The 16,226-nt window shown below is 35.0% G+C and overlaps 1 protein-coding gene across 1 annotated transcript in view; it reads right to left on the reverse strand.

Moving 5' to 3' along the window:
- Positions 1-16,226, reverse strand: part of RELN (reelin) — a 510,458-nt gene that overhangs the window by 248,269 nt on the left and 245,963 nt on the right. Inside the window, exons 7-8 of the mRNA XM_028846151.2 lie at positions 15,598-15,694; positions 10,586-10,637 (exon numbers count right to left, since the gene is read on the reverse strand). Coding sequence (XP_028701984.2) covers positions 10,586-10,637; positions 15,598-15,694 — 149 coding nt within the window. The remainder of the gene's footprint in view (positions 1-10,585; positions 10,638-15,597; positions 15,695-16,226) is intronic.

Genomic DNA, 16,226 nt, shown 5'->3' on the forward strand with positions numbered 1-16,226 from the left:
TTAACTTATAGATTTCAAAAAGGCAATATGGTGCATATGCCATGCCTAGAGCAGCACTCTATATTCCAACACGTTAATACTTCTACAGTGAAATGCATGATAATTCACATAAGTAACAGAAATAATGATCATAAATAGCTTTAAATCCTTTCAACACAGGTCTTGCTGCCAAATGAATTCAGGTCATGTCAAACTTTGCCATCACATACATTTTTAAAAAACTGGCTTGTGATATTTCCATATTTTTTGTAATATGAAATTACAGATTAGGGATTGTGAGCCTGTATCTTCAAGAATTACATCTATTTTGTTTTACTTTTATAGAAGGATCAATCAATTGGTGTTTAGTCTCTCAAGGCCTGGTTAGTTTTGGGTAGTTTTTTTTAATTTGGTTATATCATTCCCCACCAATCCCAGGACTTTTCAAAGTAAATCACAGTAGAATGCAATAGAAGAACTACTGTTATCTTGGGGATTGGTAGTGGTTGCTGGGAGCAGCCTCTTTCCCCAAAGCTCTGCCTTAAAAATGAGCTGCCTTTTCAAATGCAGCACAGAGCCACAGAAGGAGAGAACTGATCTCACAGAATTTATAGATGGGGAAAATCACTGCCAGAAATCATGCCTCTAGATAGCACAGTGGGACCCATAAATACTGAAGGCTTGAGGAGTGTCTGGACAGAACTCTGTTGAGGATTCCTGCAGCGCGAGTGCTGCCACTGCCATTACTCAAAACTCAGACCTCAGAGACAAGCACAGCTCTAGGAGCTGCATGTAAACAACAGCATTTGATATAGAAATATCATAAAGTTATAGAATGGATGCAATCTGGCTACTCAGAACTCCTGCCACAAACTAGAACAACTCTTAGCAGGATCAGCACGTCCTTTCATCTTTTCTAGATAGATAAAAGGAGAACGGGACCATTAACTGGAGGTTGCAGTGAGTGGAAAGAGAAAGAGATGAATGGGCAAACTTTAGGGAGCTTCTACACAGCTAGAAACTGTTACTCTCAGGGAATATTACATGTTACTGTAGGCTAGGGCATTCAAGAAAGACTTGTCTCATTCTATATTGAAATGTGAAAAATGTGATGAGCAACATAAGCAGTTCTGGCATTTACCCCTTTTTTTGAAGCTAAGGGTGAATTTTGAGGTATTATTCACCAGGCAGAAAATACACTTACTCTACCCGCCCCCCCCACAAAATTAAGAAACACAATAAAAGCTTCTTTGCTACTTTGCAATTCTTTTTCAAATAACTCTGCCCCAAATAAGACCATTATTACCCAGATTATCAATAGTTTGATAGTTCTATGAACAGCACTGTAGAAAAATGATTATATCATACTTAGATTTTAATTTCCTTCTTTACCATCTGCCAGAAAATCCCTAAAAATATTAGCTCTCTTGGCCCATGGTATCAAAATATTCTGCTCTTAAGTAGAGCAACATCTTGATGACATGGCAAGTCTAGGAGTACTAACTCATGAACAGTATCTAAAATATGACTCCCAGTTTTAAGCATATAATGCTGTAATTTCCAGGATGGCTGGTTTAATACATAGATTATATATATATTTTAGTTTTCATTTAGTTTTCATTCTGTTTTATTCTTCTTCTAGTACAAAAACCTACACTATATAACATTTTATATATCTGAGCATTTTGTTTGATAATATGACTATATAAATTTGTTCCAATAATTTTTAAATTTTATAAAAATATGTGTTTATTTTCTAGCAGCTAGTTTTTTGTTTGATAATATTCAAAGCAAATTGTTTTTATTACTCTTATTACCTTACCGTACATCACATATCCACAGGGTACTTTGGAAAACAGAGTTCAAGGCAGGAGGGAAAATCTACTGGAAAGATGAGAATTTGGTTCTAAGCGTACTATTTTACCAATTCTCTGATCACAGGTAAAATAAATGCATGAGAAATGGCTACACAGGGAATGCAGTTGAGTCAATGATCTGCCTGGATGGTATGCACTCAGCTGCTGTCCCCCATGTCTGACAGTGTGTGCACATCCCACCATGCAGAGCAGCTTCTGGCTCTCATGAAATACAGGCTCAATTTGCCTTGCCTATGCTTGCACATAAAGGCAACTCACGCTTTGTTGAAGTCCAGGGGCCTTAGCCAAAAGGGCAGCAGTTTGATTCATGGGTAAGAAGCAGGGCAGGAAAAAATGGTTACTGTATCGGATAATGCTTTGTGGCAGCCCAGGCGGGAAGTGTCCTAGGGCTTCTCATTCCCAAATGACAGGGATGACAATTGTGACTGAAAGAAGCCAACAGATATTACTTTAATTAAGAATAGTTCCATTCTGCATGAACAGAAATCCTCTAATTACTCTTGGATCTGTCAAGAACTGTTCTTGACAGAGCAAACAAATTTAATTTTGGTAAACTATGATCATCAAAATTAAGATAATTATTTTATGAATAGAAATTATAAATTTAAAGAAATGAATGTCCAACGTTTTTGGTCAGCCCAAATTATCAATTAATTTGGGCTAGGGAATTTGGATAGGGAAGTCTAGAGTTTATGTCTATACCTCTGTTTTGCCCACCAAAAATACCCACGGGGGAATTCAGCATTTATTAAGTGAGAAAACATATTTCAAGGACAATGTTGTATGAGGGAACATTATATGCAAGCAAAATTTTCATTCTAAGCATCTAAAAACTGATAATAAGGATTAAGAGAGGTCAAATAAAGTAGAAGAATAAAATCAATAAAAATCTTCAAAAATATTCTATACTTGAACTAAAAACATGCTTCCTTTATACTTGAAAGTCTTTTTTACATAAAATATAGAAAAAGAATCAGGTTTGAAAAGCAACTGTCTTCCACTTTCTGTTTTATATTTATGTTTAAAATGAGGCTACTAGTAATAATCTCTGTTTTGACTATCAGACTTACAAACCTTTCTTTCTGGCTAAATGTGACAGTGCGTGATTTATTGTACTTAATATTTTGTCCCTTAGTCACTTTCCTGGCTGAATTTCCCAAACCTCATTAGGGGACTTCTTCCAGTTCATGGCAGATGGACAATGACCACAGGATATAAAATGAACAGCTGTCCTCCTCCCTGCTTGTGCTTTTCTCCCTTCCAGTCCTATCCCTCTTCCCTCACTTCCAAAATATTTATATTTCTTCATTATCACTGGTACTCCTACCATAATGGAGAGAGGGATCCATTCTCTCCCAGTTTATGGAATGCCAAGCCACGTTCCAACCACTTCCAAGTGCCCAACCTCTGCAAGTTTTCTCCCAGGCCCACAGTAGAGAACTCTTGCCATGTTGCATGAAACACAAGGAAGAGAAATGTGTCTGGCTTTGCCAGGTTCCCTGCCAGGCCGTCCTCCTTTCCCCAGGGCCCATGTAAACTACGCCCAGATGCTCATGCCTGGCCCATTTTCTAGGAGGACTAATCCCCACCCTGGGCAGCAAGTGTTAAGTATCTCCTCTCCTCCACTCATGGCAATCTGGAGACAGCATTAGTATCATTGTTGTTGTCTGGCTCTGACCTTGGTCCCCACTTCTTAGCAGGGCTCCTGCGTCTTGTTCTTCCTACAGGGTGCCATTTCCCTAACCTACACTGTGACGCCTGACCCTCTGGTGGTACCATACCTGCTCTTGTCAATCTCTTTCCCAAATAATGAAGTCCTCCCTCCAGCCCTCCCTCTTTCCTGGACTTTCCAACAAATCATGCTGTCATTCTCCTCTGTAGTCTGCGTCTGTTAATCAGCAATGTTTACTGCCATACTTGTTTTCTTCTCCCACGTGGACTCTCCCCCCACCCCCTCCCCTCTATTTGATAATAAACTTCTCAAAGATTGGGGCAGCGTCTTAGGCTTTGCTTTCTCTAGAGTGAACATAAGCACATTATGATACATATAATAAACATTCTAAAGATCCTAAAGATCTTCTCTTTGACAGATGAGTCCCTGGTTAATTGACAAGAAACTGGAAACTGCAGGCTCAGACTAAATTCTAACAATGCCCATGGATTTCATTTAGCATACTCCCTTGCTTCAGAAGTCAAGAATGAGGATAGTATTCAGCACCAAGGTGGAACAGTACAAAATCCCTAAAGTAACCTAGGAATTCAATTTAGTTACATTTTTTTTTAGTTCTAGGTGTGAGCCAAATTCTGTCCTACATACAGAAAGGGACGCTTGTATGTTCCTTAGCCCTCAAGGAATATTTAAGTTAGAAAAGGTGAAAGTGAATGTGCAGAAATGGTCAGTGTATCTATCAAAGCAGAGTGAAGTACCTGTCATAAAATAAATTCAGAGGAGGTGGGGTTTCAAAGATATCAGGCTGGGGCAACGGGATGAGTTTTCATGGAGGAGTGGTGTTTGAGAGACCATTTGGTCTACATCAATAATGAATTTCTTCTCATCTTGTAGTTCACTGCTGTATTTCTTCTACTAGAACAGTCCCCTCAAAATGTTAACAGCACAGATTTATGAATGAATCACTGACATTTATTTTTCTAAGCCTTATCAGATGAGTGACAAATTGAATATCTCAAAAGAGAAAGGGGATAATACTTACGTCAAATTGTGTATTTTAATTCATATAAAAATATTTAATTATCAGTTCTAATAATTAAATAACACTTATAATTAATCTCAACAATCTTTGCCAGAACTTTGGGCTTAGTGGTATTTTACAGGATTTCAGAATATTCTCTTTTATTACTTAAGCTAGGGCTTAAGAGTTTGGGGTGAGGTGGATTTGAAATATATATATTTATAAATACTATATATAAATATATGTTATATATTTAAATATATTTCATTTAAACTCATTTTTAAAAATAAGCATTTCCTAAAAAGGTCACCTCTGGGATGACAAAGCAGGATACCCTGCATCATAATCAGTTTCACTCCTTTACTTACCAAATTTTAGTTAACATAGAGGTATTCCATATATAAATATTTCATTTTTTGTTTTAATATAGATATTTGAAGATCTGGAAATCAAATCTTAAATCTTAGTTGAATATATTTTATATTCAATAATCTTACCCTTAAATAAAACATGTATTTAACCTTATAAAACATATGTATTATTTTTGCCATTAAAATTTTCTAATGTTTTATTTATTTTTGTTTTGGGCTCAGGTCACCAAAGATTTTGTTAGTCTCATACTTAGAAGTGTCCATGTTTCAGAAGAGGTGTTCACTATTTCATAATAAGTTCCCCAAGGTCTTACTCACCAGGGAGAGTGATTCTTGAAAAAAAATGAGAATCTAATTTTACATACATTTCAGTAAGTTGGTGGAGGAAATGAGCAATAATTCATACCAAGATATGGAGGAATCGATTTCTCCTTCTCTTGAATTACCTGTTCTAAAAGAGTTGAGAGAGAATTTCTCTACTGAATCAAGTTCTGAGTAATTAAGATGTTTATGAATTAGGCTCAAGGGAAAAATCAACTGCTTTTCTAAGGCTAAGTGAAATATAATACCTTTTACAAGTGACATTTTATCCTTTACATCTATTAAAGAAAAAATAATACCAGATCTCTTTTCTTTCACAAAGCAATATTCCAATTCAGCTAAGAGTATTTTCAGCTTTTGTAATTTCCAGTTTTTATTTTTCAAAATACGCTCGTATAAACAGAGTGGCTCTCATTCATCTCTGAGACTCCGTAGCACGTACAGTACAGAAGGAGAATAATTCAGGCCTAAGAACATTTGTACATCTTAATATGTAAATACAAAGCATTTATGATTTAATGACTTCCTTCTGCCTTGAAATGATAAAAACAAAAACAAAGCAGCAATAAATAAATAAATAAATAAATAAAAAATTAAACACACATACGAAAATAAAACCCGAATGTTTAGGACATCCATAGTAAAACTCAAGAGAAAAGGTACTAATCCTATAAATCATGAACAAATAACAGATTCTAGTTAGCTCAGTAATTACGTACTGATAAACACATGCATATATATTTCTGTCTACTTGTTTCACTTAAAGCATAGTTGACTGGTGATTCTCAGTTTCTTTCTGGGTAATCTTTTCCATTGACTGTGGTCCTCAGATCATCTCCCCCAAACCCGCTTTTGGCATGAAATGTCTGCATCACATCAATTTAACACTTGGTAACATACTACTATAGATGTCTTTGTAATGGTTACTTGTCACTCAGGCAGGAAATATTTATGAGCATCTATTTATTATAAGTCCCTGGGCTAGTGACTGAGGATACTGTGATGGACAAGATAGATTTGTCTGGCAAGCCAAACTATTTATTCTTCATGGTGTGTTTTTAAATGCTTTACCTTTATTCCTTGTTTGGCTAATGAATCCTATTAATCTGATATAAGAGGTAAGCTAAACTGAACAAGCATATTACTTGGTAAATTCTTTTAGAGTGACTCAATGTAGATCTCTATCAAGGAAATGACAAAGTCACCCCTAACACAACTACCCAAATAATTTTTCTGAAGAATTAATTTTATTCTATTTCTCTATTGCTCAAGACAGAAAGAGGTTCTTTTGCAGACCTCTATTACATAGCTAAAGAACAACATTATTTTACTTTTAAAAGATTAATTAAATGAGTTTAAAACCTCCATTTAACATTTATCTCTCTATTAAATAAGTTGAAGCCCTGAGCTGATACAGATTAGTCTTCAGACAGATGCAACTTTATCTGACACTGCTTATAGCTACCAGGCCCAGTTCCTCTGCTCCAGGAGGGCACGCATGTTCCCCTCCAACGCCTTGCCTGTGTTCACTCTGCCTCATCAACTGAAAAACCTTTCTCTGTCCTTTCAAGTGACTCAGGTTGTTGACAGGGATTCTCCTTCCTAAGAAGCCTTCCTAAAGGACCTCATTAGGCACTGCCACCCTGGGGACCTCTATACAAACCCACCCTGTTTACAACAATGCCACTTTCTAGAGATTTCATGCTCTGTATGTGCCCAGTGCCTTGTTAAATGTGTTCTGTTTTCTCACTTATTTTGTTTTCCCAGAGTTAAAGCCAGCTCAAGCAAATACTGAGCACACAATAAATACTCAGTGAAATTTTGTTAAGTGAATGATGGACACGAAGTACTACCAGCATTTCCTTTGGACCCTCAACCCTGCCTGAGAAAGCAGAGTTTGGAGGCATCTGTAGGATAACATTTTCCAAGGGTGTTACCTCAAATTTTTCTTCCTATCCCAGAGGAAATCTAAAGGAAGCGGATAAATGCCCCTAAGGCGACAACTATAAATTCCACAAGTTGAATCTAATGAATCAAGTGAGAATGGTAGCAAATCTATGCCTCAGCACAGAAATGGATACAAGACCTTTCATTGGAATGGAAAAATGAAGAGTTCTTCTAAGAATATTTTAGGACACTTTCCAAGATGATTTAGCTATGGATAACATGATAAATTTCATCTTGCAGAAATGCATTTTCAGGATTCTTTAACTTTTAAAATCATTTGGTTAAGACAGCCTTACATTTATGTATATATATGTATGAATGTGTATATGTGTATATATACACGTACATAATCTATATATACACGCATAATAAATATACATTATATAAACATCAGATATACACATGTATGTATACATATATAATGTAATATATGTATATATTGTATATACCGTGTGTGTGTATGTGTGTATTTGAAAGAACTGAGAGAGCATTGCTGCTAAACATGGGCATGATGGAATTTATTTGAGACACCCCTTAATAATTCAAGCAGTTTTTGTATGAGGAACTTGGGAGTCTTTTGGATAACATTTGTTATGCAACTGAAAATGTTTACAAGACCAATATGAAAGTATCAACACAATAATTTCTCCAATTGTGGATATATGCTCAATTATGAACATAATTGACCACTTAGGTCATAAATAATAATGGAATTCCCTAGAAAACTGCTTGAATCATTGTGTTACATAGTGAACATTTAACATTTAATACCCTAAAGTACTTCCTAAGGAGTGAACTAAAACTAACTGAACATATGTAACCATATTATTAGTATAGATTTGGAGAATTCCATAGTACACAAGGAAATGTAAATGTTGAATTGTTAACATATAGGTTTTTTATAACATAATCTTAATATAATTTTTCAACTGAGTATAAATAAAATGGCTATTATGGTTGCTATTGGATTGGTTGGATTCATTTTAATTTCTATTTTGGTGTCTGACTACTATGGATACACACAATTATGGCATTTCTAGAATTTGTGAGTGTTCCTCAATCTGGCCCTCATATCATTCAAGTAAACAGAATGATGTCACACCTTCATACCTCATAAACATCCATATAAACAAATTATAATGAGACACACAAAAACATTTCTGGAAAGTTCTGCCCGTTATACTGTATTCACCACATACCACCACACACCATACAACAGATGGTTTGCTACATTGTTTCTTTGCCATCCTAACTCTTCTTGGTTTCCCACAATTTTTTACTCTCAAAATGTAGTAAGTAAATTCACCAATGAAGTTTATAAACAATAAATTACAATTTCTTTTACTAAATATGTTCCATTTCATTCCTAGGATATGTTAAAATTTCACTTTTGATTCTAAAACTGCCACCTGAAAAGATTTATAAATGTATTTTTAGTTATAAACTTGAGATCTCTTTTTCTCATTTCCTTCCTCCCTCTTTCCTTCCTCCTTCCACCCTTCCTTCATTTTCTCCTTTCTCTCTCTCTCTCTCATTCCCCAATTCTGTTACTCTTCCAGTCTTCCAGCGGGATTCAAATCCATGCTTTAAATAACATAAGTTGGCCTGACGGGCTACAGTCTTCTGGCTTGTGGGGAGACCAAGGGTTCTTGCTAAGTCCCATGTTTGTGTCTAGTCCTGAGACCTTGGCCCTGGTGCTTGCTCTGGGTTTTGAGTCTTAGGTAATAAACCCGTCATTCTCTGATTACCTCCTCTTCTTGGTACTTTTTCATCAACTCTATTGTAATTGGTACAAATGAAAGGCAAGGAAATACAGAATCTATGCCATATTACCAGTATACTATTCACCAAAATGTAATTTTTCCCCTTTAATAAAGGATAATTTAATCAGTATAGGAGCTCTCCTCCCTTGAATAAAGTATGAATAATATTAGAATTAGGAGACATGTATTTTAAAATTGATTTTCGTGTTCTTTAATTGCTTAAAGACAATATCTGAAACTACTGTTCATTTCTTTAACAAAAAGAACAAGTACTCAGAATACTGATACATTATTAACCATTATTCAGCTTATTTTTATATATTAACAGCATAATGAATCTAAACACATTTATTCTGATTAAGAGGCTCTAAGTTGCCTGTCACGCTACAGTTAAAAAAATTATTTTTGTAGCACCACAACTCTTTAAAAATAAAATATTCTTTTGATTATAAAAACATTATGTGTTTGCTACAGAAGAGTTAGGATACACTTGTTAATAAGTCAAAGAAAACTCTTTCATCAAAAAACTATTATTTTTGTTTTTCCTAACGCTTAGCTTATGATCATACATGGACTTCTGAACTGCCTGTAAATTGTTGTAGGTAATACTGTCAACTGGAGAAGAAAACCCAAAATGTAACCAGGTGATTTCACATAGTACCTGCTACACAGGCTGAAACAAGGCACTCTGATGAAAAAGTGAGAAATACATGACTTAAAGAAAACTGTTCTTCAGCACAATCAACCACAGTGGGCTCCTGGCTGTAGAACACTGACTTGCAATTTGGAATAGAAGGCTCCTGAGGGAAACAGCCCTTTCACTAATGGCGGACCTTCTAAGATATGGAAGCGACTGGAGGATGCTGTTCTCAGCATGGCTGCTGGACATCTGCAATTCTCATGCCACAGGGAACGACCAGGAGGGGGTTTCGCTCTTATGGGACCTAGCCCCATTAAAAGACAGCATCTTTCTTCCCCTAGAACATTTCCTTTGTAAATGTATACCAGTTATTTATAAATATATACCCTTGAAAAATAAAATGGAAGGTAATAGAATAGACAGCAAAACTGCAAACACTCGATCAAAAGGCACCCTATTTTACTGAATACTTTGGGTAGGAACTTTTAGCTCTAAAACAAAAGCACTTAAAAGAAACACTGCCAGACGCAGTCATTGTTTTCATTACCTATGTTTGAATTTAACATAGATTATTCATGCCAAACATGAAGCCTTAATTGGTTTCTTTTGGTTACCAGTAATTATCTCTCTCACTACCAGTTAGCCAGAGCTCAGAAAATAGAACATATTTCAATCTTAATCTGAGCAAAACACAACCAGGAAGGCAATCCTGCTGTAATAGAATAGGCCAATGTATGCAAAATATGTAAATCATCTTAAGATTTATTGAATTATCTGCAGTATTTTTAATGCCACTCCCTGCTGGAGAGAAGTGAGAACAGAATGTAACATTTAAAAATATTTATTTCACTTTAAAAATGTTGTAGATTATTTACTGCAAAACTAAGACTTACTATTCTCTAAATCTGAAAACATCTGGCATTATAATCCTGATTGCATACCATGTTTAAAGCAAACGTTTCCAAGTTAAATCATTATAACTGCTAAAAACACTTACCAATGGAAAATTGGAGGACAGAAGCTGTTGTTGTATTAAGGCCTGTGGTAATCTAGGGAAAAAGAATATATAAAAATAAGACAAGATAGGAGAAAGAGGAGAAAGATGCTGGGAGGGGTACAGGGCGGGGAAGAGTTAAAAAAGAGGAAAGAGGAAATCCATTAACAGAAGTTGCATTTATCCAGTTGTTAGTTCATTTTGTCAGTGTGTCCAAACACAGATCTGTTTCTTGTTCCCCTGTGGGGAATAAATAAGTGAAATCCTGACTTGGGAATGGATAGCATATTTCTCAATGTCCTTTCATAAACTGTTTTTAGTGGAATCCAGCAGGTTATCTTGTGAAGGCATTTAACAAGGCTCCTCTCCACTCATTCTACCATCTCCCCTCCATCCTACCGTATCAACAGATCTGTGACCCACAGAGAATGTAGCAAAAGGCTACCAAACAAAAATTGGAAGATAAATTAAGAACAAATAAGCAGAATAAAATTATTTTGAAAAAGAGATAGAGCTACAATAGCTAAAGGTCATAGGCTTTCTTTGTGGAGGGGTGTGATAAAATGGTCTAAAATTGATTGTAATAATGGTTCCATAACTTTGTAAATAAACCAGAAGCTTTGAACTGAACACTTCAAAAATGTAGAATCTGTGGATTATTTCTCAATAAAACTGTTACCCAAAAAATGAAGAAAAGAAATATAATTATGGACCTAGAAATAGTCTTCAGATAAGTTTCTGCTACTTTTCCTTAGTTTCATGAAGAAGCATGCTTAAGCAAAATTTCCCCCTTCTGAAAGAAGAATGGTGCTTCTTTAATTTTGACTTTTTTTTTATCCTTTAACTTTTTTTTATCTGACCCTTTCATGGGTCAGAGCAGTAACTTTGACACATACCAGCTCAAATGAGACGAGAATTCAGGTTCTCATTTTGCTGGGTTCTGAAACTCTGTACACTACAATATTGGACATTTCAATGACTCCGCCCTATGCAATAGAAAGCAGATAACTCTTCACTGTGGCAGAGGCAGTAGGTTGTCTTACTTTTGCTTCTTTTTTTTGTTGTTTTGTTTTTTTTGAGACAGAGTCTCTGTTGTACTTGGCTTCTTATATGTCTTAATAACATCTTTAGACATATCCCTGCACTTTGTTACCCCTTATAGGATAGAGTCCACAATCGCAGAAGGGTCAAGTGCTATACAATTCATGAACAGCCGTAGGAAATGAGTGAGCAAGCCTCTTGCTCTGTTGGAATTCCGTTGAGATGTGAACATTAAAAGATCGGATGCATGTGAATATCAAAATATCTATATCATGACTTGGAAAGGTGACTGAATGTGTGCTTTAAATACATGGTTATAAAGCTACTGCTAGTGCATTAAATGTACTGAAGAGTCTTACTTATCCTGATGGTGTAATAAATGATGCTTGTGTCACCTACTTGATCAAGTTCCACAGCCGTGACCTCTGCTAGCGAACAGCAAGTTGTGTGAAATATCGCCAAATTTCAAATTATGTGTGCTAACTGAGGGTGAACCTAGACTTTGATTAGTCACTAATTCTAATTTTTTTCACCACAGAAGCTTAGGACTGGTTGATTAATTTCTTTACCTTTACCCATTTATTTTATTAGTAAAATATCAGCTACAAGAAAGAACAGGAGAGATGAGGGAAAGAAAAAAGAAGCACTGCCTGTGAAATCTATTCTGAAATCTATTCACCTATATTTATACTTGAGTATTATAAATACAAATTATACCTGTATTTATAATTGGGTATTACAAATTATTAATCTTGAGTTCAAATGTGAGTTATTAAGCCTTTATATTTGACATTCTGAAACAAAAGGTGACTTTAAAGAGCTTTTGGTAAATAATATGGTTAACTATGACTGTTTGAGACATAACTTTTTTCTTACCAAATCTCTCTTAAATTATTAAATACACTCAAAACTACAGGAAATTAGTATGATAACTAAATGAATCAGAAGAAATCACTGTAGGCCAAAGCTGTTCGTTCTGCACTTTTTCTCTAAAATTTTTTATTGGGTTTGATATTGTTTTAGTCCAAACACACCCTCGTAATTAAAATGCATTTCCAAATATGTGAGAATAATTCAGTAAATAGGCCTGGCCTGGAGGCTCATGTCTGTAATCGCAGCGCTTTAGGAAGCCAAGGCAGTAGGATTGCTTGAGCCCAGGAGTTCAAGACAGCCTAGGCAACATAGGGAGACCTCATCTCTGCAAACAATTTAAAAAAATTAGCTGGGTGTGGTGGTGCATGCCTGTAGTCCCAGCTCCTTGGGAGGCTGAGGCAGGAGGCGGGAGGCTGAGGCGGGAGGCTGAGGCAGGAGTCTGAGGTGGGAGGATGAGGCCATAGGATCAGCTGAGCTCGGTAGGTCAGGGGTGCAGTGAGCCATGATGGTGCACCTGGACACCAGCCTGGGTGCCAGAGTGAAGCCCTGCCTTAAAACATAATAGTAATAATTTAGTAAATAATTTCTTTTTTTAAAATGGAGGGCTTCATAACTCATTTCATTTTAAATTCTGAGAGCATATTTTTCCTTTAAAGAAGTGAGTAAATGAATTCCTTTATACCTTTATTTTATGCTAACAAAATGAATAAAGTTCAGTGTCACCACCTGAAATACAGAGACTTCACTGGGTTAAATAAAACCCAGTGAGGGGTGCATGGCACAGCAGTAAAAGGAACAAAAACTTGTGCTATGTCCAGGTAACAGTTGCTGCCACCTCTCACTGACTAACTTCTCCTGAAATGAAATGGCTTTTTAACTACATTCACAAAAATGGAGATCCTCTTTTTAGCATTTTAAAAGATAAAGCCTTAGCCTACTAAGGTTCTTTGCTTGTGGTTCTTTTTCTTACAACTTCAGTAAGAATGGGTTTTATGAACAATAAGAAGGAATATTGTTTAAAAAGTGATGTTTCGGGGCTGAAACTTTCATTAGTTCTCATGCACAACAATTTTGACTGGATTCAGTCATAAAGTACCATGCAAATGTTTGGATTTTAGTAAATATTGAATATAATGTTAACTGGAAATTGAATTCCTCACTTTTCATTTGATTGATCTGTCTTCTATAAACACAACTTGGGTACAATATATATTTTTGCTTCGGGGACACCAATACAGTATAAAAATTACGAAAAATTAGAAGTTAGTATAAAATGTGGACATCATCTCCATCATTCTCAATCTGTTTTATTTTATTCCCTTTGAATCTCACCATACAAATTCATCTTAGGAAAATGCTTACAATGGAAATATAAAAACTACATGCTTTCTTATTTCCCAGATGAAGATAATTATTTTGAATATTTTCCTTTTTAGTTGAAAGGCTAATCCCACATTAATTATAAAACACAATTCAAAATTAGCCCACTGAATATGTCAACTCTAATGCTAAATAAACAGGGATATAGTGAAACAATCAGGACTAAACATACAAAGGATTAAATAATACTTCAGTTTTATACTATGAAAATATGAATTTTGGCATTATATTCTTAGATATTTTTATTTCCTATTCACCAGTGGCAACAAAAATAACTTGCCAAGAATTTCCAGGAATATTACTAAATGAGACACCTTCTAAAACAGGCATTTAGTCTAAGCTCAATTAACTACAGTAAAAAAATTAAATTTGGTAAGGTTTATAGATAATTAATTCTGTCATGGTATATTATCTAAAATGTACTAGCAAATCTATTTTTTCAAGAAAAACTTCACCACTAGACTCATACTTCTCTGCAGGAATATTATAGCACTTGTGAGGCTTGAATTATGAGCACCTATTATTTTAATTTGCATCCAATTAATTCTGTTTGTGTTGTAATTTCAACTAAAAACTCCTCAATTCATCAATGCTCTGAAGCTTGTATCTTTAATAAATTAAATGTATCTGTTGGCATGAAAGGGGTATTTAAGCAGCATAAAATAGAACCATCTTACAACAATTAATTGGCTTTCACATTTTGATAACTAAATCTTCTTTTAATTGCCCATCTTGGCACCCCCCCCCCGCAACAATTTACATTGGAAGTCAGTCTTTCTTTGAAAGTTAATGATTTTTAAACACAATTGTGACAGAAGGGTGAAAAATACAACCTATTACTAGAAGCCCTCTGAAAAGGAAGATATGGGAAATAAAAGAACAAGCATTAAAGCCAAGCCACAAAGCAGAAAAGTAAAGCATAAGAGATAGTACAAGAAGAGTATTAGGCACAAAGGAATTGAGACAGGATATAACATAACAATTGCTTTTATATTGTTTTTCAAGAAGGTAAAATGAAAGTAGTCTTCATGCCAGAAAGAATTACCAAGTTCTTTTGTTGTTCAACAACAACAAAAAAGGCTCATTAGCTGCATGCTGATGGCTAGTAGTTTCACTTCTTTCCTTTTTGAATGCTCATGTTTCATTTTACATATGATTTGGCAAGCAAAAGCTACTAATCAATCTAAAGTAAAGGAAAATAATCTGCTTCTAAGTAATTTGACATGAATCAAAAATTTTTTAAAACTGGTTTATTCAGTGTGCTCTTTCACTTAAAGAAAAATCCATCAGGTTCTTCTGTGACTATGAACCAAAGTTTTAAAATAACGTGATAAAACTGAACATCTAACAGTTTTGACTTGTAAGGAGAAAATAAGGAAATTTTAAGAGCATGGCTTTATAGGAGAACTTATAAGGTCATAAACTGTTTATTATTTATATTATAGCAAATACTCATATTTTTAAAAAGCCATCTAATCATAGTGATGCTCCATGTTTAATGAGATCCATTGATGCTGACAATTTTATTATTGAATTACTTATTTTTACATCTGAAAATAGGCCATAGAATCGCCCCTCCCAATTTTAAGATATTTGTAAAAGGACTCATGAATCATATTCAAATTTTCATCTGAACTTTAAGAGCATAACAAAAACTTTTGTTGGCAAAAAGCTCAGTAAATACTATAATGGAATAATGTACATAAATAGCACATACTTACCAGTTCTCGTGGACCATATGGTTCACAGAAGGTGACAGCATTGCCATGCATAATCGCACCACACTGTTCTCCAGTCTCACAGTTGTTACATTCAACCCTGCAGGAACACAGAACACATTTCCAGTCTGAGAACTAAGTAGCACATGTGGTTTACTGCTCAGGTAAGAAGAGATGTAACAGTTATTGCTAGTCAGCTCAAATCACCATTTCGAGGAAAGTAGGGGTATTCTGTATTATAATAAGGTTAAGAAGACCTGAAACCAGAAAGACTTGAACATAAATCTCAATTCTTTCAGTTACTTACAGTGGTGGGCAAGTTACTTAACCTTCCAAAGTTTCAGTTCCCTCACCTGTAAACGAGGATAAAAATACTGACCTAAATCCCACATAGTTATTGTGAGGATGAAATGAGAGATCATATATAAAACTCAGAGTACAGAACCAATGTCATAGCAGGCACTTAATGAAAGATGATATTATAATCAATAATTATATAATATATACATGCCCAATACAAGGACTTTGCAAGTATTAAAAATAAGCAGAGTAATATCCACTTACATAAAAACTTGTATCTCTGAAATTAAAAGGTGTTTTATGCATTTTAAACATTTTTCTTTGGAGTTATG

This window comes from Macaca mulatta, chromosome 3, assembly GCF_049350105.2.
Source record: "Macaca mulatta isolate MMU2019108-1 chromosome 3, T2T-MMU8v2.0, whole genome shotgun sequence".
Lineage (NCBI taxonomy): Eukaryota > Metazoa > Chordata > Mammalia > Primates > Cercopithecidae > Macaca > Macaca mulatta.